At 47.2% G+C, this 21,313-nt stretch overlaps 1 protein-coding gene across 1 annotated transcript in view; it reads left to right on the top strand.

The window, feature by feature from the left end:
- Positions 1-249: 249 nt before the first annotated feature.
- FBXL12 (F-box and leucine rich repeat protein 12) overlaps positions 250-21,313 on the top strand; it is a 33,166-nt gene continuing 12,102 nt past the window's right edge. The window contains exons 1-2 of the mRNA XM_082255508.1: positions 250-478; positions 9,237-9,309. Of these exons, the coding sequence (XP_082111634.1) occupies positions 309-478; positions 9,237-9,309 (243 nt within the window). The 5' untranslated portion in view covers positions 250-308. The remainder of the gene's footprint in view (positions 479-9,236; positions 9,310-21,313) is intronic.

Genomic DNA, 21,313 nt, shown 5'->3' with positions numbered 1-21,313 from the left:
GGCTTCCCCCACTAAATATACTGCCATCCACACGCTATGAGTCAGCCTTGTGCTCCTAGCCGCTGTCATATAGGGCTGTCGTCCCTCTCTATGGTTTCCTATGTAACGCTCGGAGGTGTCATTCACATGACAACCGAGGGTGGCGCTGTCGCATTAAGACCCAAGCTAGGGGGAACCTGTACGCTTTAGCCGAAAGCTATGTAGCAATCTCTATGGTCGTTTGGAACGCACACACCGCTCTACCTCCGCGGTCTCTATGGTAGATCGTTGACAGCCGCGCATTGGTGAGGCGGAAGTGCGCGGTGTCCATGGAGATGATGAAGATGTCGGCCACGGCGTACGTCGGAGAGAGCTCGGGGATCCCGTTTATGGGCAGCGGAGTTATCTCGGTGACACCGACCCTGTCGTGGCTGCCAGATAGCGTGCTGCTGGAGGTGCTGAGCTTCCTGTCCGTGCGGGATCTCATCCGGAGCGGACGGTGAGAAGGTCTTGGGGACACCGAAACATTGCCATGGGGGCCCCCTGTCATCAGCTGTCATGGCTGGCAGTGTTTACTAGGAGTCAGGATGATTGTCATGACAGGAAAGTCGTCCGAGGCTGGCCATAGACAGGAAGATGTCTCCCTGAGTGTGTGACTGTGACAATGGAGGACATGGGGCACCTCAGCCTCCTGTCCTCTCCATAGATCACTGGGGACCTTCCTGGACCATAGGGGGCGCTCTATCACTTTCCTCTGTGACAGTCCTGGCTGGATGATGACCAGTGAGCCTATGGAGGGGAATCATCAAAACCTGCGAATGACATGGCAGCCAATCAGATTCTACCTTTAGCTTGTTCAGTTAAAGCGGATCTTCACCCTAAGTACCGGTCCACAACAGAAGGCGCACATTCCCGATAGAGCCTTCATTTCAATGGGCTGCCGGACATGCACACAGTACATGACACCAAATCGCATGGTACTGCAGATAGGCGCACATTAGCAAGCCACTTAAAGCGGAGCTCCTCCCAAATGGGGAAGTTCCACTTTAAGCACTCCTCTCCCCCAATTATGCCACATGTCATTTTTTTTGGGGGGGGGGGGGCAGCGGGTATCTTGTTTTGACAGGTACCCACTTCCGCTTGAGCCGCCATTCTCCTCTCCCCCCTTACAATCTTCTGGGACACATCACAGGTCCCATAAGATTGCCTGAACAATGCGCACCCGGCTGTGAAGCCGCAAGCTGTCACAGCCGGGTGCCCACACTTGCAATGCCGGTGCCCTGTCAGAATACCGCTACCCATCAGAAAATGTAATGGAAGTGACGTTCTGAGGAAAAAATGCTTACTGCGCATGCGTTCCAACATGGCCGCTATGCGTTCCAACATGGCCGCTATGCGTTCCAACATGGCCGCTATGCGTTCCAATAGGTTTCCTAATGTGACTAAACACACCGGCTGCAGCGGACATCTTCTTACACCCAGGAAAGTCTTCAATTTCACACTTATTTTACCAGTAAACTCTCCTTATATAATTAAATATAATACAGTATTACATTTTTATTATGATAGTATTATAGTAAATAAAGTATGATCGACCGTTATCGTTTTTTTATTGCCGATACTGATATTTTTGTCATTGCATATTGGTATCGGCCGATTATTTTCGTGCATTTAAAAAAAAAAAAAAATGTTTTATTTTTATTACTTGACAGGTACTCTTGCAGACAAAGGCTCCATGTACACGGGACGTTGTTAAAAGTCCCTTTGAATGCTGGAATTTTTAGGACATTTGAAACATCCGTTAGGTCGCGTTTGCACCCGCGTTTAGCGGGCGTTTGCGTTTAGAAGCGTTCCTAGAGGTGAAAGAAATGATTCCCCTTTAAAATAGAAAAACGCGAACACTAAATGCGGGTCATCGCGTTCGGTCGCGTTTTTTGCGTTTGAAACTCCGGGAAACACATGTTCGAACGCAAATAATTGCTTTCCGAAAAACGTCCCTGAACTCCACTGCCTGCAAATGACTGTAAACGACCTGGTGTACATGGACAGATAAGATAACATGTAGGTGGGTTCAGGGGCTTCTGAAAAAAACTCCCAACTGCTCCTAAACGGCCATTTCCAGCGTCCCGTGTACATGGAGCCAAAGAGAGACAGGGCGCCCAAACGACCAGTGGATGAAAAGCCTGTGTATAACCTCAGCAGTTCCAATGGGGACTCCTGGGTGCAGAGTCAGTACAGTGAGAAGGTTGGAAGTTAGGGAGCACTTCTGGTAATAATTGTATTAATGAAATCAGTCACAAACACCTAATGGTAAAAGGCATAGTGGTGAAAAAAAAAAATAAAAAAGGTTCCACGCCAGGGAAAGGTCCAACAACACACAGTTTATTGCATAAAAGTTATAAACACACACTGGTCGGATGTCGGGCTGAGTCCGTGTATTTGCCCCCACCGCTGATGTACTGCTAGCTGGGTTTCTGGCCAGTGTCAACATTGCCAGCAGCCGTCTGTGCCGCCACAAGGATGAATGCATGCTTGATGTGACAGGGCTCCAGGTGGACCAATGGTACACAGACCGATACAGGAAACGCTTTCGCCGGGCAGCTGAAGCGATGGCCGGCGCAGGAGATAATGTCACTCCACCGCGCCGGCAAGAAATAGGTAGAGGAAAAGGAATTGGCAGCACTCCAGGTTGAGTCAAAATCCAGATTTATTGACTGGACATCCAAATTTGACAATTGTGACAAGGTAGACGCGTTTCACACACTGACTGTGTGCTTAATCATTAATTAGTAATTAATTAATTAGTAATGATTTAGCACAGAGTCAGTGCGTGAAACACGTCTACCTTGTCACGATTGTCATATTTGGATGTCCAGTCAATAAATCTGGATTTTGACTCAACCTGGAGTGCTGCCAATTCCTTTTCCTTTATCAAGTTTCCACGGAGGCGAGTCGGGGCATGCACCGGTGTGAGTCATCAGGCAATTACACCACCTTGAGCAGTGAGTTCTTGTCTCTTCAAGAAATAGGTAGGAAGAGCCTACGACTCCTACAGTGGAAGAGCCAACGGTCCCATCACCATGACTCTTGCCGGCGCGGGGGAGTGACGTAATCTCCCGTGCCGCCACCGCTTCAGCTGTCCAGCGCAAGTGTTTCCTGTATCGGTCTGTGTACTGTTGGTCCACCTGGAGCCCTGTCACATCAAGCATCAATCCATCCTTGTGATGGCGCGGATGCCTGCTGGCGACGTTGACACTGGCCAGAAACCCAGCTAGCCATACATCGGCGGTGGGGGCAAGTACACGGGCTCAGCCCGACATCCGACCAGTGTGTGTTTTTAACTTCTATTGATTTTATCCATAAACTGTAGTTTTTCACACCCCTATGCTGTTTACCATCAGGTGTTTGTGACTGATTTCATTAATACAATTATTACCAGAAGCGATCCCTAACTTCCAGCCTTCTCACTCAATATTTGGAATATCGACCAGATCCGGGGCCGATACAGACATATCAGCAAAAGTCAATATCGGCCCTGCCTAAAATATAGCAACAAGCCTGCAAGCAGAAGGTGGCGACGGCCATCCTGGCACACCCCGCACTGCTCAGCGCCAAGCTGATTATATAGTGAAATAGACTATTTTAGTATATAAGGGGAGTTAACTGCTACAAAAAGTGTGCGATTGAAGACTTGCTTGGGTGTAAGAGGATGTCCGCTGCCGCCGCCGTCGTGTTCTGTCAGATTAGGAAACCTATTGGAACACGTAGAGCATGCGCAATAAGCAATTTTGTTCGCAACGTCACTTCTGTTGTACTTTCTGATGGGTAGCGGTATTCTGATAGAACACCAGTGCCGCGGAGAGCAGAGGGATAGAAGAGAGGCTTCAGGCAGCCGCATCACTGGACCATGGGACAGGTGAGTGTGTATTTATTAAAAGTCAGCAGCTACAATTTTTGGAGCTGCTCTCTTTTAATAAACACAAAAATGGGTGGAACTCTTTAAAGTGGATGTAAGCCCTCACATATAGCAGTGAAGGGAACAGCCTCAGATGATACACAGAGATGAAACAAATCTCCCTACATAAGTTTTATTATCTGCTGTCTTCAACTTCAACAAAAACCCAACCCCCGAGTAAAAAAATAAATAAATACATTTCTCATGCAGTGGCACTGTGCCCGCACTGCAACGGTTAAAGCGGAACTTTACCCATAACAAATTAAAAAAGAAAATAATGTTCTTTAGCAAGAAACATACATTTCCTATTTATAATTATGCTGCCAACATTAGTGTGTGCTGTAAATTGCCTCCAGCATTGCTCCTATTTCTTCTTTCTGGATGCTGCCATTTTGGTGAAACCCAGACCCCCTGAACAGCAGTAAATCAGAAAGCAGAACTAAACCCATTGATTTAACGGTTTAAAAAAAAAGTTACATTCCTGGAATGCCGGGATTGCTAACTGTCACATTTGGTTGTGTCCTCAACAAAACTGTCGATAAGGGGGGGTTAGTCCTCAACAAAGTCCAAAAAGGAGGTGCCAAATCCCATATATGCATACAAAGAGAAAGGGTATCCCCTAAAGGGTTGGGACTTTTCAGGCACACACAAGTATGAAAGGAAAAAAATAATAAAAAAGGGTGACATTGTGCGTGCCTGACAAGTCCCAACCCTTTAGGGGGATACCCTTTCTCTTTGTCAACAAAACTGTCGAACCATAGAATGGCTGGTGTGATGTGCAGTTGCAGATCAAACAGAAGCAGCTTCCTTGGCTGTAAAGGATAGGAGGGTTTAATTCCAAAGGGCCAGTTCACACCATATTCCGTCCAGTGCATTTTTTTTGTGCATCAAAAATGTGTGAATAGTATGTTCTATGGCTTTCAATGGCACAGTTCACACTATTGCAGTCAGTTCCAGTTCCAGAAAAAAAAAGTTTTTCTGCACTGAACTGTACTGGAACGGGGTAAAACGCATAAAAAATGTACTGGAACACACATGTCCTTATTTAAGGTGCAGAAAAAAGAGGGGGAAAATGCACTGGAACTAGAGCTGCACGATTCTGGCCAAAATGAGAATCACAATTTTTTTTTGCTTGGAATAAATATCACGATTCTCTCACGATTCTCTGTGTAACATCTTTTACATTATAAAAAAAATTGGATTAACTTTACGGTTTTGTTTTATTTTTTTTATTTTTTATTCATTAAAGTGTATTACTTGCGTTTGAAAGACTGCTGCGCAAATACAGTGTGACATAAAAATTTACAACAATCACCATTTTATTCTGCAGGGTCTCTGCTAAAAAAAATATATATATAAATGTTTGGGGGTTCTAACTACTTTTCTAGGAAAAATAAACTGATTTAACTTGCAATCAACAAGTGTAGGAAAAAGGTTTAGTCTTTAAGAGGTTAAACTTCCTTCCTCCGGCAGAGGGAAAGAAAAGATACAATGTAATCATTTGTGTTTACAGTTCAGTGGGAGACTGCTGATAGGCTTTTGCGGGAGGTTTTTTTTTTTTTTTTTTTGACAGCTGCTCCCTCACAGCATGTAAAGAATCGAGCAAGTGTCATGTTAAGATCGTCAGGGGGAGTGAATCGCGATCTCGATTCTGTTATGATTAATCGTGCAGCTCTAACTGGAACACATCAAAAATGCGCTAAAAACATGTATGCAGAAAAGCATCCAGAACGCATCCGAACTGCGTTTCTATGGTGTAAACTGGCCCTAATGCTGTCAGCAGTTTGGTCTCTATAAACTCGACAGTGCCCAAAAGAGCATAAAATGGAGAGCAACTGAGCATGTGCAGACCAGGGTGAGACCGTGTATTAATGGATTTTAAACCATATAGGTACTTATTTTTAATGTTTTACTAAACGGGCCAGCCTAAAGTGATCTAGCTGGGCTAAATTTTCTGATCTAAATTCCACTTTAACTGCTCATTTTTGTCTAAGGGAGAGGAGAGATCTACTTACCTGATCCTCTGATTCTCCCAGCACAAGACCGGTCCAGCACCGCTGCGCTCCATCAGTCTTGAATAATGGACTGTTCCTGACATCATCAAGCCCAGAGGAGGCTCCATAGACCAGGAACAGTCCAGTGCTGGACCTTGGAGGAGCACTTTTTTCTGGTGGAAGGAAGGATCGGGTGAGTATAAGCTTTCCTCAATCCCCTAGACCAGGGGGTCTCTTAACTTTCCAAAGAAAAGGTCAGTTTACTGTCCGTCGGACTTTAGGGGGGTCGGACTGTGCCCAGTGGGAGTAAACAATGCCCTATCATTGGTATTAGCGGTCATTGGGAGGAACAGTCCCCCATTTTTGTTGGCAGTGAAAGGAATTCTAGCTCATTGTTGGAGTCAGTGGCAGAAACAATGCCTCAAGGGCTAGATAAAGGTAAGCACTTACCTTGGAGACCACTGCTGTAGACAAAATAAGCGGTTGATCCGTGTAGTGCCGGTGTTCTAAAATTTTGGCGGACCCATGAAAATTCCGTACCTCGTCACTTCCGGTGACGCTATGTCATAACCCAGCTGGTGCGAGCCCCGGTGCGCATGCGCACAAGACATTTTCAAGGTCCGATTAAATTCTTAGACTTAGCAAACAGCTGATTGAGAGGAGGAAGGGCTGAGGTGGGATGCACACACCGCCGCGGGAAAATTGCTGTCACGGGCGAACCAAAGGTGCTGAAGACCCCAACATTTTATCGTAGGTGGCCAAGACCCTTCCCTACGGCTTTTAAAGATTTGAAGTCTCGGGGATGAAAGGGGGCGTAGAAGTGACCCCGAGAACTGGGCCTCCCCCCACCATAGACTCCAATGTTAAACCTGGTCACCTCGTGGTTAGGTCATGGTCCCTTTGGGGAGCTGTCATGGGCGAACCAAAGGTGTTGGAGACCCCAAAATTGTATCGCAGGTAGCCAAGACGCTCCCCTACAGCTGATAAAAATTTAGGGACTCGGGGATGAAAGGGTGCGGAGCAGTGACCCAGAGTCCCCGAGACTTTGGCACGTTGCTGCTCCGAGCCCAAAGGTCCCCGAGACCCCAAATTTTTTCCAGATGTACCTGAGGGTCTTGGCTACCTACGGTATTTTTTTTATGTCTGACGCGACCTATGGCTCGGCCGTGACAGCTCCCCAAAGGGACCGTGACCTAACTGCGAGGCGACCAGGTTTTACATTGGAGTCTATGGTGGGGGGAGGCCCGGGTTCTCGGGGTCACTGCTCCGCGCCCTTTCATCCCAGAGACTCTTCCGTAGGGAAGGGTCTTGACCACCTACGATAAAATTTTGGGGTCTCCAGCACCTTTGGTTCGCTCGTGACAGCAATTTTCCCGCGGCGGTGTGTGCGTCCCACCTCAGCCCCTCCTCCTCTCAATCAGCTGTTCGCTAAGTCTTAGAATTTCATCGGACCTTGAAAATGTCTTGTGCGCATGCGCATCAGGGCTCGCACCAGCTGGGTTATGACATAGTGTCACCGGAAGTGACGAGGTCCGGAATTTTCATGGGTCCGACAAAATTTTAGAACACCGGTACAGCCCCACTTCATGGGAAAACTTTTTTTTTTTTTCCCTGGAGTTGGGCTTTAAATTATAACTAAAATCAAAACCTTTTTCTTTTTTTTAACTGAGTGGAAAGGGATTAGTCAGTTTTTATTGCTGTCTGTGCCCACATTGGGGAGATTCACCCTCTCTATTTGTCTTGTTTACCATTATCATTAAAAGTGAAAGTAAAAGAAATTCCCAAATTTTGGGTTGACATCATAGAGAGTAAATCTTCCAATAAGGACACTAGCTCTGGTGACACGTCATGATTTTCACTTTGGAGGGTTTTCCCCTCACTTCCTGTTTAGACTATGGGACAGGAAGTGAAGGAAGTCCCTCAATGGGACACAGATGGCATATAAAAAAAAAAAAAAACTGACAGGGGTTGTAACCCTCCCTTACTGTATCCAAAATGAAAAAAAAAGTTTTGCATTTAGTTAAAATTTAAAATATGTTATACTTACCTGCTGCGTGCAACAATATTGTACAGAGCAGTCCCTTGCCTCCTCTTTGGCATTTTCATACTGCCCACTCCTCCTCTCCAAGTTCCCCCATAGCTAGCTGGGTGCTATGGGGGCACGCTTGAGGCATGTGCCAGAGCTGGCTGTGAGTGTCTATAGACACACACAGCATGGCTTGCCCCCCCCCCCCACCCACTCCCTCTTCACAGGATTTGGCTGACAATGGCTCCTGTTATTGCATGAGCCTCCTGTGAGATGTGGAAGTGAAGGGGGAAGAGATGCATTCAGACACATCGCTGGATCGTGGGTGGACTTAGGAAAGTGTTTAAAGCGGAGTTCCAACCAAAAGTGGAACTTCCGCTCATTTCCTTACTCCCCCCTCCGGTGCCACATTTGGCACCTTTCAGGGGGGGAGGGGGTAACGGGTACCTGTTTTTGACAGTTACCCTTCCCCTCTTCCGGGAGACAGCGCCGTGGCACCGTCCCTCAGAAGTTCTGCCCCCTTCCTCCGCTGCCGGGCCAATTAGAAATCGCAATGTGCTTCGCGAATTAACATGTACAGTAGGGAACCGGCTGTGAAGCCGAAATGCTTTACTGCCGGTTTCCCTTAGAACAAATGGCGGCAGCACCCAGCAGCTGATCCAAAAACTGGCTAGGGTGCTGACATTGCGGGCTCCCTGGACAGGTAAGTGCCTATAAATTAAAAGTCAGCAGCTACAGTATTTGTAGCTGCTGACTTTTCGTTTTTTTTCCCCAGCTGGAACACGGCTTTAAGGACAGGAGGCACCAGGAGAGGTAGGGGTGTTTTTTACCTCAATGTAAAGAATGGAGAGGTTCATTATTAGGGTTTGCAGACATAATGAGTATGCTTGGATGCCATCCAACTTCCACACGGGGTTTGGACTTCAAATACCTGAAGGAGGGTAAGTAAGTGGGTCTCTTTAAAGCAGCAATGTCATAATAAAATACCAATCCGGAGGGTACAGAAGGCTGGTAAAGGTAGACTATGAGCCGTGAATTGCATCGGCTGGAAAATGATGATGCCCAGACAGGTTATCAGTGAAGAGTAAATGGCAGCTTATAAAATCTCTATGAATACTTCGTAATAAGTTCTATTAAAATTGAAGATTACTATATAAGATTGTATGCAATAGTCACTCCTCTCTTCATATTAACTAGCTTGACCTCCCCTTAGGCTTTTATTTTAGGTTTTTACACCTTCACATTATAAATTAATGTAATTATTTTTTTTTTTGTTTTTAAGTGTCTGCAAGCGGTGGAGGAGGCTGGTGTTGGACAAATCGCTGTGGAGACATGTTGATTTAACACCTTATAAGGTTGGTTTCTATTATCTAACAGATGAATATTTGCTCTGTGTTGCACATTGACATCAAGTGCTGACAAATGGTAGGATCTCCCATCATCACCACGAGACCCACCCTGATCTTCCACCAGTGCTACAAGTGCTGGAACATGGACTTTTGGGATTGGTGCGGTGTCCACAGTATATAAGACCTTATCACAGTCCTGTAATGTGAACTGAAATCCAGCTCTCTTCGGTACATTATCTGACACCTGCAGTGCCAGGAAAGCATGACGGAAACCTAACTTTGAATTGTGATTTAAGGAACTTTCTTTATCGTTTGAACTAAGAGAATAGACAGAAGGCCGTGGTGGGGTGGGGTGGAGAGAGAGGTGGGAAGGGGGGGTAGGAAGACAGAAAGGGGGGGGAGAGAGAAAAGGAGCAAGGGAGGAAAGAGAGAGGGTGGGGGGAGAGGGGGAACGAGGAGAGAGAGGTGGGAAGGGAGGGGAGAAAAGAGAGAGGGGCAGGGGAGGGAAGAAAGTTGGGGGAGAAGAAGAGGAGGGGGTGGGGGAGAGAGGGGGGAAGAGAGATGAAGGGGGTGGGGGGGAGAGGGAGGTGAAAGAAGGGGGGGTGAAATAGAGGGAGCAGAAGGGAGAAGGGGGGGTGAAAGAGGGGGGGGAAGAAAAGGAGCAAGGGAGGAAAGAGAGAGGGTGGGGGAGAGGGGGGACAAGGAGAGAGAGAGAGGTGGGAAGGGAAGGGAGAAAAGAGAGAGGGGTGGAGGAGAAAAGAGTTGGAGAGGCGGGGGGGAGAGAGAGGGGAGGAAAGCGAGATGAAAGGGTGGGGGGGAAGGAGAGGGGAGGAAAGAGGAGGGTGGAAGAAGAAGGGGGGGGTGAAGAGAGAGGTAAGGGGGTAGCAAGAGAGGGAAGGGAGAAGGGGGGGGGAGAAAAGAAGCAAGGGATAAAGAGAGGGGGGGTAAGAAGCAAGGGAGAGGGGAGGAGAGAGAGAGAGTGGAAGGGGATGGAGGAGAGAGTGGGGGAGCAGGGGAGAAAAAGACATGGGGAAGAGAGAGTGGGGGGCAGGAGAGGCCAAAGGAGAGAGAGAGAGAGGATAGACAAAGATAGAGTGGGAGATTATGGACCGAAAGAGAGGGAGGATAGACAGATGGAGAGAATGAGAATAGACAGAGAGAGGAGGGACAGACAGGCAGACCAACCGGGGCAAGCTCATACAGAGGGGACACATGTATAGGGGATGTGGAGAGACAGAAAGGAAGGGCAGGCAGACTGACAAAAGAGGCACATACAGAGGGAACATGGAGATTCAGGACAGAGGACAGGCACATAAACAAGAAAGATTGAGAAATAGGACAGAGAAAAGAGGGCAGGCAGAAGAGAAGACTGGAAGACAGAGAGGACAGATGGATAAAACAGACAGAGGAAAGATAGATTGGTAGAGATGGATCGCTCACACAGTTTTGCTTCCTGATAGAAAACAGTTGTGGATATTTAACCCTTTCCCTGCCTGACTCTTACCACTACCCAGCCTGTACTGAAAAACTCACAGTGCAATACTGGTAAGAGACCTAGCACAGGCTGACAGTGTACAGGGTCAGTAGGGCACACACATGGAACTAGCTCACATGATACAGTCAGTGTACAGGGTACTAGCTCACAGGATACAGTCAGTGTACAGGGTCAGTAGATCACACACATGGAACTAGCTCACAGGATACAGACAGTGTACAGGGGCAGTAGGGCACACACAGGGAACTAGCTCACAGGATAAAGACAGTGTACAGGGTCAGTAGAGCTCACAGGATACAGACAGTGTACAGGGTCAGTAGAGCTCACAGGATACAGACAGTGTACAGGGGCAGTAGGGCACACACATTGAACTAGCTCACAGGATAAAGACAGTGTACAGGGTCAGTAGAGCTCACAGGATACAGATAGTGTACAGGGTCAGTAGAGTACACACAGGGAACTAGCTCACAGGATACAGACAGAGTCAGTAGGGCACACACAGGGAATTTGGTCACAGGATACAGACAGTGTACAGGGTTAGTAGGGCACACACAGGGAACTAGCTCACAGGATACAGACAGTGTACAGGGTCAGTAGAGCTTACAGGATACAGACAGTATACAGGGTCAGTAGGGCTCACAGGATACAGACAGTATACAGGGTCAGTAGGGCTCACAGGATACAGACAGTGTACAGGGTCAGTAGAGCTCACACAGGGAATTGGCTCACAGGATACAGATAGTGTACAGGGTCAGTAGAGCTCACAGGATACAAACAGTGTACAGGGTCAGGAGAGCTCACAGGATACAGACAGTGTACAGGGTCAGGAGAGCTCACAGGATACAGACAGTGTACAGGGTCAGGAGAGCTCACAGGATACAGACAGTGTACAGGGTCAGTAGAGCTTACAGGATACAGACAGTATACAGGGTCAGTAGGGCTCACAGGATACAGACAGTATACAGGGTCAGTAGAGCTTACAGGATACAGACAGTGTACAGGGTCAGTAGAGCTTACAGGATACAGACAGTGTATAGGGTCAGTAGAGCTTACAGGATACAGACAGTGTATAGGGTCAGTAGGGCTCACAGGATACAGACAGTGTACAAGGTCAGTAGGGCTCACAGGATACAGACAGTGTACAGGGTCAGTAGAGCTCACAGGGAACTAGCTCACAGGATACAGAGAGTGTACAGGGTCAGTAGAGCTTACAGGATACAGACAGTATACAGGGTCAGTAGGACTCACAGGATACAGACAGTATACAGGGTCAGTAGAGCTTACAGGATACAGACAGTGTACAGGGTCAGTAGAGCTTACAGGATACAGACAGTGTACAGGGTCAGTAGGACTCACAGGATACAGACAGTATACAGGGCCAGTAGGGCTCACAGGATACAGGCAGTGTACAGGGTCAGTAGAGCTCACAGGGAACTAGCTCACAGGATAGAGAGAGTGTACAGGGTCAGTAGAGCTTACAGGAGACAGACAGTATACAGGGTCAGTAGGACTCACAGGATACAGACAGTATACAGGGTCAGTAGAGCTTACAGGATACAGACAGTGTACAGGGTCAGTAGAGCTTACAGGATACAGACAGTGTACAGGGTCAGTAGGACTCACAGGATACAGACAGTGTACAGGGTCAGTAGAGCTCACAGGATACAGGCAGTGTACAGGGTCAGTAGAGTTCACAGGATACAGACAGTGTACAGGGTCAGTAGAGCTCACAGGATACAGGCAGTGTACAGGGTCAGTAGAGCTCACAGGATACAGACAGTGTACAGGGTCAGTAGAGCTTACAGGATACAGACAGTGTACAGGGTCAGTAGAGCTCACAGAATACAGACAGTATACAGGGTCAGTAGGGCTCACAGGATACAGACAGTATACAGGGTCAGTAGAGCTCACAGGATACAGGCAGTGTACAGGGTCAGTAGAGCTTACAGGATACAGACAGTGTATAGGGTCAGTAGAGCTTACAGGATACAGACAGTGTATAGGGTCAGTAGGGCTCACAGGATACAGACAGTGTACAAGGTCAGTAGGGCTCACAGGATACAGACAGTGTACAGGGTCAGTAGAGCTCACAGGGAACTAGCTCACAGGATACAGAGAGTGTACAGGGTCAGTAGAGCTTACAGGATACAGACAGTATACAGGGTCAGTAGGACTCACAGGATACAGACAGTATACAGGGTCAGTAGAGCTTACAGGATACAGACAGTGTACAGGGTCAGTAGAGCTTACAGGATACAGACAGTGTACAGGGTCAGTAGGACTCACAGGATACAGACAGTATACAGGGCCAGTAGGGCTCACAGGATACAGGCAGTGTACAGGGTCAGTAGAGCTCACAGGGAACTAGCTCACAGGATAGAGAGAGTGTACAGGGTCAGTAGAGCTTACAGGAGACAGACAGTATACAGGGTCAGTAGGACTCACAGGATACAGACAGTATACAGGGTCAGTAGAGCTTACAGGATACAGACAGTGTACAGGGTCAGTAGAGCTTACAGGATACAGACAGTGTACAGGGTCAGTAGGACTCACAGGATACAGACAGTGTACAGGGTCAGTAGAGCTCACAGGATACAGGCAGTGTACAGGGTCAGTAGAGTTCACAGGATACAGACAGTGTACAGGGTCAGTAGAGCTCACAGGATACAGGCAGTGTACAGGGTCAGTAGAGCTCACAGGATACAGACAGTGTACAGGGTCAGTAGAGCTTACAGGATACAGACAGTGTACAGGGTCAGTAGAGCTCACAGGATACAGACAGTATACAGGGTCAGTAGGGCTCACAGGATACAGACAGTATACAGGGTCAGTAGAGCTCACAGGATACAGGCAGTGTACAGTGTCAGTAGAGCTCACAGGGAACTAGCTCACAGGATACAGACAGTGTACAGGGTCAGTAGAGCTTACAGGATACAGACAGTATACAGGGTCAGTAGGGCTCACAGGATACAGACAGTATACAGGGTCAGTAGGGCTCACAGGATACAGACAGTATACAGGGTCAGTAGAGCTCACAGGATACAGGCAGTGTACAGTGTCAGTAGAGCTCACAGGGAACTAGCTCACAGGATACAGACAGTGTACAGGGTCAGTAGAGCTTACAGGATACAGACAGTATACAGGGTCAGTAGGGCTCACAGGATACAGACAGTATACAGGGTCAGTAGAGCTCACAGGATACAGACAGTATACAGGGCCAGTAGAGCTCATAGGATACAGACAGTGTACAGGGTCAGTAGAGCTCACAGGATACAGGCAGCATGGGAGTTAGAAACTAGAGCGGATGGGGGAAGAGTCCTGCTTGGGGAGAGCCATGCACAGGAAGACACGCCCCTCCTATATGAAGAGCAGTATTTAAAGTTTGGTTGCTTTGTCTACGATCCAGTCTCCAATCAGTCCCAGCAGCAGAATGACACTTGCACAGCAGGGCCATCTTACCAAATGGGCACGCTGGGCAGTTGCCCGGGGGCCCCACTTGCCCGGGGGGCCCCCCATGCCCAGCGACCCAGCCCCAGTCAAGCATTAGTCCTGATTCCTGTATGCATTCCACTGCTGAACTTAGCAGGTGGCAAGTGCCCATCGGCCCTGCGCTGCTGTCAGGCCACTTGGGCCATGAAGGGGAAGCCCACAACTGCAGGAATGCCTGTCCGCCTCAACGGGAACAGGCACACACAGGACAATCGAGTCTGACTCCCGTCTGTGTGTGTGTTCACCGGACCCAGCCCCCCAACTTGGAAGCTGTCACTAGCCTGGCACTGCTGTACCCATAAATATCGCCTTATCAATGATATGCATTTTTATTCTTGTGGGTGATTGTGTAGGCGGGGGGCCCCAGTGCACTGCATTGCCCGGGGGCCTACAATGCTCTTAAGATGCCACTGCCCCCGGGGCTCCCCAGTCTTCTGCACACGTAGGACACAGTCACATGCCTGTTCCTGAAAGAACTCACACAGGGACTACAAAGCTTGGGCTGAGCCAGCAGCAGAATGAGGAGGATACCATTATTGCACAGCTCTAATAAAGGGGGTTATAGGAAAGTGTGTGAAGGCCCATATAGATTACCCACTACCCTTCTTATTCTGTGTACAAGCCGTAACATCCCTTGACCACAAGCAATAATGTATGTTGGAGCAAGGTGCTTACCAAAAACACTGGTTCCTACCGGCTTTCTGGTCCACTAACAAGGCTTTGCTATAAGCAAATGTACAGGGAGTGCAGAATTATTAGGCAAATGAGTATTTTTGATGATTAATTTTATTATTGAACAACAACCATGTTCTCAATGAACCCAAAAAACTCATTAATATCAAAGCTGACTATTTTTGGAAGTAGTTTTTAGTTTTAGCTATTTTAGGGGGATATCTGTGTGTGCAGGTGACTATTACTGTGCATAATTATTAGGCAACTTAACAAAAATCAAATATACAGTATACCCATTTCAATTATTTATTTTTACCAGTGAAACCAATATAACATCTCAACATTCACAAATATACATTTCTGACATTCAAAAACAAGTCAGTGACCAATATAGCCACCTTTCTTTGCAAGGACACTCAAAAGCCTGCCATCCATGGATTCTGTCAGTGTTTTGATCTGTTCACCATCAACATTGCGTGCAGCAGCAACCACAGCCTCCCAGAACCTGTTCAGAGAGGTGTACTGGTTTCCCTCCTTGTAAATCTCACATTTGATGTTGGACCACAGATACTCAATTGGGTTCAGATCAGGTGAACAAGGAGGCCATGTCATTAGCTTTTCTTCTTTTATACCCTTTCTTGCCAGCCACGCTGTGGAGTACTTGGACGCGTGTGATGGAGCATTGTCCTGCATGAAAATCATGTTTTTCTTGAAGGATGCAGACTTCTTCCTGTACCACTGCTTGAAGAAGGTGTCTTCCAGAAACTGGCAGTAGGACTGGGAGTTGAGCTTGACTCCATCCTCAACCCGAAAAGGCCCCACAAGCTCATCTTTGATGATACCAGCCCAAACCAGTACTCCACCTCCACCTTGCTGGCGTCTGAGTCGGACTGGAGCTCTCTGCCCTTTACCAATCCAGCCACGGGCCCATCCATCTGGCCCATCAAGACTCACTCTCATTTCATCAGTCCAGAAAACCTTTGAAAAATCAGTCTTGAGATATTTCTTGGCCCAGTCTTGACGTTTCAGCTTGTGTGTCTTGTTCAGTGGTGGTCGTCTTTCAGCCTTTCTTACCTTGGCCATGTCTCTGAGTATTGCACACCTTGTGCTTTTGGGCACTCCAGTGATGTTGCAGCTCTCAAATATGGCCAAACTGGTGGCAAGTGGCATCTTGGCAGCTGCACGCTTGACTTTTCTCAGTTCATGGGCTGTTATTTTGCGCCTTGGTTTTTCCACACGCTTCTTGCGACCCTGTTGACTATTTTGAATGAAATGCTTGATTGTTCGATGATCACGCTTCAGAAGCTTTGCAATTTGTAAGAGTGCTGCATCCCTCTGCAAGATATCTCACTATTTTTGACTTTTCTGAGCCTGTCAAGTCCTTCTTTTACCCATTTTGCCCAAGGAAAGGAAGTTGCCTAATAATTATGCACACCTGATATAGGGTATTGATGTCATTAGACCACACCCCTTCTCATTACAGAGATGCACATCACCTAATATGCTTAATTGGTAGTAGGCTTTCGAGCCTATACTGCTTGGAGTAAGACAACATGCATAAAGAGGATGATGTGGTCAAAATATTCATTTGCCTAATAATTCTGCACTCCCTGTATAATCAATAAGTGCCCAGATAATTTATTGCTGTGTTATTGTTTTAATCAAAGGGGCATGGCTCGGAGAGATGGGAAAGCCCATCTTTCTGACATTTGTGGTACATTTTTCGTAATCCTGACCCCCAGATGCCACTATATCAGGGGAAATCTCAGAGGATTTCGGACGCCATTATGTCCCAATCATTGCAGGTGCTTTCCTAATTGGGACAGGGTCAAAATACCACCATTGCAGTACTAGAAATAAATGGATTGACAAACTTAAAGCACCAACCAGGTTAATGTATGCTTGAGCCATGATATTTAGTCTGACAAATGCTATCTCTAAAACACCCTTGTCCTCCCTTGAGAGACAGGTGGGAATGCATTAAGCTGCATGTCAGACCAATAGCTAAATACATCACTGAGATACTTATGTGGAATCTGCTTTAACTGCAAAAAAAAAAAAAAAATTATATTTCTGTCCATTCATTCCTAAGATGTACACAGCCTGGTCAGACATGATAGCTAGGCTAGTGACCGAACCTTTCTCGGCTGCGGTTAAGTAACATAGCTTGGTAACCGCTCTGCCCCCAGCCTGTGATTGTTAGATGGAAAAGAGAAATGTTGGATCCCTGGTTTGGATTCGGTGTTTCTAGAGTGCAAGGTCCCTGACTGATTCAGGGAACCACTATTTTTATTTTATTTTTTTGTGTGTCCAGAAACGGTTAATTGATCACAAGCTATGTTGATCCTGCCAGGAGATGAGTTATTTTTCCATTTCCTGTAACAGACCAAACTGTTTAGAAAAGGGAGTTGAAAGAAACCGTATTGCACTGGTGGGGGTCACCTTATTAAAGAAAGCATAACAGGTTTACTGATGCTATAAGTAGGTATGAAAACTGTTAACCCTTTCAAGCATAAGCCTTTTTCTGACACTTGTTGCTTAAGGGCCGTACACACTTGACGAAAATCGGACGAAATATCCTCCGATTTTTCTCTGTCTTCTCAGCGTTCATTACCGTTTTTAGTCGACAGTGCATAAATGTTCACTAAATTTCTCGTCCGATTTTTCTGTTTTTTGGCACATTTGTCTAGACTTCCGGGTTGTCAGCAACTTCACATCATGCGCGGTCTTTCCTATCCGATTTTTCACGGACGTACTGCATACACATTAAACGAAAACGGTCAGCTGGGGACGGACGAAAAATTTTTTTGGTGTTTGTCCCTCCGTTTTTTTCCGTTGAATTTCGGCATCGGCTGCTGAAAGTTGTGTACACACTAGGTGAAAATCGGACGATTTCACATCGGGTGGGAATTTTTGGCAGATTTTCTACTAGTGTGTACCCCACTTTACAAGTATAAATCAGTATTTTTGCTAGAAAATTACTTAGACCCCACAATGATCGTTGCAATATTTTATGTTGCGCTGTATTTGTGCAGCAACGTCTCCTGTTATTTACATACACTGCCTTTTATGGGGTGAATGGGTAGGGGTACAGTGTACCCCATACCCATTCACATAGGGAGGGGGTCCGGGATCTGGGGGGCCCCCTTGTTAAAGGGGGCTTCCAGATTCCGATGAGCCCCCTGCCCGCAGACCCCCACAACCACCGGCCAGGGTTGTGGGGATGAGGCCCTTGTCCCCATCAACAACATGGGGGCAAGGTGCTTTGAGGTGGGGGGTGCAGAGCTCCCCCTTCCCCAAAGCACCAACACCCCCCCATGTTGAGGGCATGTGGCCTGGTATGGTCCGGGGGGTGGGGCCGCTCGCTCTTCCCCTCCCCTTTCCTGCCCTACCGGGCTGCGTGCTCGGATAAGGGTCTGGTATGGATTTTGGAGGGGACCCCACGCCGTTTTTTCGGCGTGGGGCTACCCTCAAATTCCATACCAGACCCGAAGGGGCTGGTTGGGAACCTGGGGGGGACCCCACGCAGTTTTTTTCCCATTTTTGGCGTGGAGTTCCCCCTCAAGATTCTCACAGCGCAAGTCGCGCCGCAAGTCAGATCATCCTGATCCGACTTGCGGTACGACTTCCATTCAAATCAATAGGTTACCATTGATTTTGAATGGAGGCAGAAAAAACGCTGCTAAAAGCAACGTGGCCAAACGTGCAATAACTCCAATGGAAAAAGCTACTGAAAGCACGTTTAACAGCTGCTTTTTCCCAGCGTCAGAACTAGCTTTGCAGCACGTTTTTTCTAACGTCCCGTGTACATGGAGCCTTATGCCCCTGTAGCTCATCATCTTCAAGGTATAACAGAGGAATTTATTCATACTGGTGCAGACCGAATCTAGAGCAGCTGTTTGTGGCAACCAATCGGGTCCTATCTTTAGCTTATTCAGTTAAGCTTTGAAAATGAAAGATGGAAGCTGATTGGTTTCCTTGAACAGCTGCTCCTGATTTAAGTTTTGCATTCATAGATGCCCTTTTGTGTACCGCTTGTGCATCAGCTGTTGGCTTTCTTGTCCGCCTGACCTCTCCTATTACCAAAGTGTTTTGTTCATTGAATGATTTGTTTTCAGTACCATTCTCTACAAATTCTAGTGATTGTAATAGGAGATAGTCCTAAGAAGTCAGCAGTTTTTGAGATGCATCAACCACCACATCTGGTTTGAACAGTCATTGCAAAGTTGCTTTGTTCACACATCATCCCCCTTCTGAAGATTGGTTGAACAGCAGTTGACCATACCTACTTGATATATGCATTGATTTGCAACCACATAACTATCTGTTTAGGTTTGTATGTAAATGAGGAGTTTTTTTTTTTTTTTTAAACTGGATATTTCAGGAAAATTCCTTTGCATTGGTTGTCAGTGAGAGGCGTTCCCATTAGATGAGTGGTTAGTAGAGAAGGACCACCTTATATTGGTGGTTCAGTTTCCCCTTATTCTGATGGTCAGACAATAGATGAATCCACCACTGCCTAGCAACACTTTAGCAATCTCTGAAGGAATCCTATATTTCCTCAGAATTCTGGTTGAGAAAAATTGCCTTAAAGCAGAACTAAAGTTCTGACGAAATTAAAGTTTGATAGCAAGCAGGCTCTTTTTTGCAGAAGAGACTTGCTAAAAAAAACGTACCTGCACAGGAGTTACATCATTCCCATGCTGGCCAATCAGGATGACACCACACCCTGAAGAATCCAGGGAGACAATGTCAGCGCCAACGAAGGAACTCACAGACATTGAATCACAGGAGCAGAGGTGAGTACAGTATATACAGACTTTAGTTCTGCTTTTGAAGAGACATTTGGCTAGCAAGAGGCAATAAAGAGTCAAATCCTAAGCAAGAAGGGTTCCTTAAACACCTCTTGTTTACCCCATTTACACACCCTCAGCCCACTAGCTTTCTACAAAAGAAGAGCTCCACGCCAAAGGGGAAGTTCAGTTTTAAGGCCTCCTTCCCCACTCCTGTTTGTGACAGATTTTGACATGTACCCGCTCCCACTTCTGCTCCAACCGTCTAGGCCAGGAGTTCCCAAACTGTGGGTCGGGACCCGCTGGTGGGTCACGAGCTGCGTTTGAGTGGGTCGCGCTGAGCTGGAAATCACTGAGAGCGGGCCTGCCTAAATTGTGCTGTGCGAGCCCACGCAAATTACAGAGAGGCATAGCAGTCAAATCGCGATGGATTCAGGTTCCCGCCCACGCAGTTTACAGAGACTGGTCTGCATTTCCCACGAGGAGGATACTTGCATCAGTGAGTATGTATGTGGGCTGTTATGTAGAATATGTTCATGGGGTGCAAGGCCAGCTCCTCGGTGCTCCTGGCGGCAGCGGTGGTGGCTAGACTGGCGGTGGGATTCTCTCAGCTATAGCGGGCAGAGATGGCAGCCTCGGTGTCATAGGAGGACCAGGTAGCCTAACGGTGTCAGGAGTTCATGGCAGCTTCTGTGACCCCAGTAGAGGATCTGAAGGAGAAGAGCCAGGACACCAAGACCAGCATAGAGCTCCTCATCATGGAGACTCTGGGTGAGGTGTGCTGGGCCCTGGAGAGGGCAAACAGGGGCTTCACCTTCACTGTGGACCGCTGGGAGAAGAAGGTGGGTGGGTGCCATATAGCCTGCTGATCACTGTCCTGGGGTGGTTGATTTCTGTCCTCTGCCTGCCTTATACTGTCTATGAGGGTGCTGATTACGTACAACTCCGCTTATATGCCACAGGTTTATGACCCCTCACTTAGAACATCTGGCAAGTGTATTCAATAATAAATTGAAAAGCAGTAAATTGATATTTTTAACATCCCCCTCCCTTTAAAATATGCATTATTATTATTTTTTGCATTTATATAGCGCCAACAAATTCTGTAGTGCTTTACAATATTCAATTACAAGCAAGTGGGTCCTGAAAAATAACTGTATTCAGAAGTGGGTCTCGGCCCAAAAAGTTTGGGAAGCCCTGGTGTAGGCGATCAGAAGCAGAAGTTCTTCCCCCCTCCTCCCTCCTGCAGTCTTCTGGGGCAGATGACAGGTCCCAGAAAACTGCCTGACCTTTCACCATGCGCAGTGCCATTCACACATGCGCAGTGGGTACCGAGGTGTGAAGCCACAAGCTGTCACAGCCGGGTGCCCATAGTGAAGATGCTGGCGCCAGGAAGAGACACCCAGGATGAAAATGGCTAGGTGTCCAGTGAGCCCAGCGCTGGATCGTGAGATAGTTAAGTGGCTGTTTATTAAAAGTCAACAGCTACAAAAACTGTTATTTTTTACTTGGGAGAAAATGGCAGAAATGTCATGCAGGAGATGACGTTACAAAGTAAAAG

Source organism: Pelophylax lessonae (genome assembly GCF_965119305.1).
Source record: "Pelophylax lessonae genome assembly, chromosome: 4".
Taxonomy (NCBI): domain Eukaryota; kingdom Metazoa; phylum Chordata; class Amphibia; order Anura; family Ranidae; genus Pelophylax; species Pelophylax lessonae.
The sequence above is the reverse complement of the archived record's forward strand: the minus strand, read 5'-3'. Positions and strand labels throughout refer to the sequence as shown.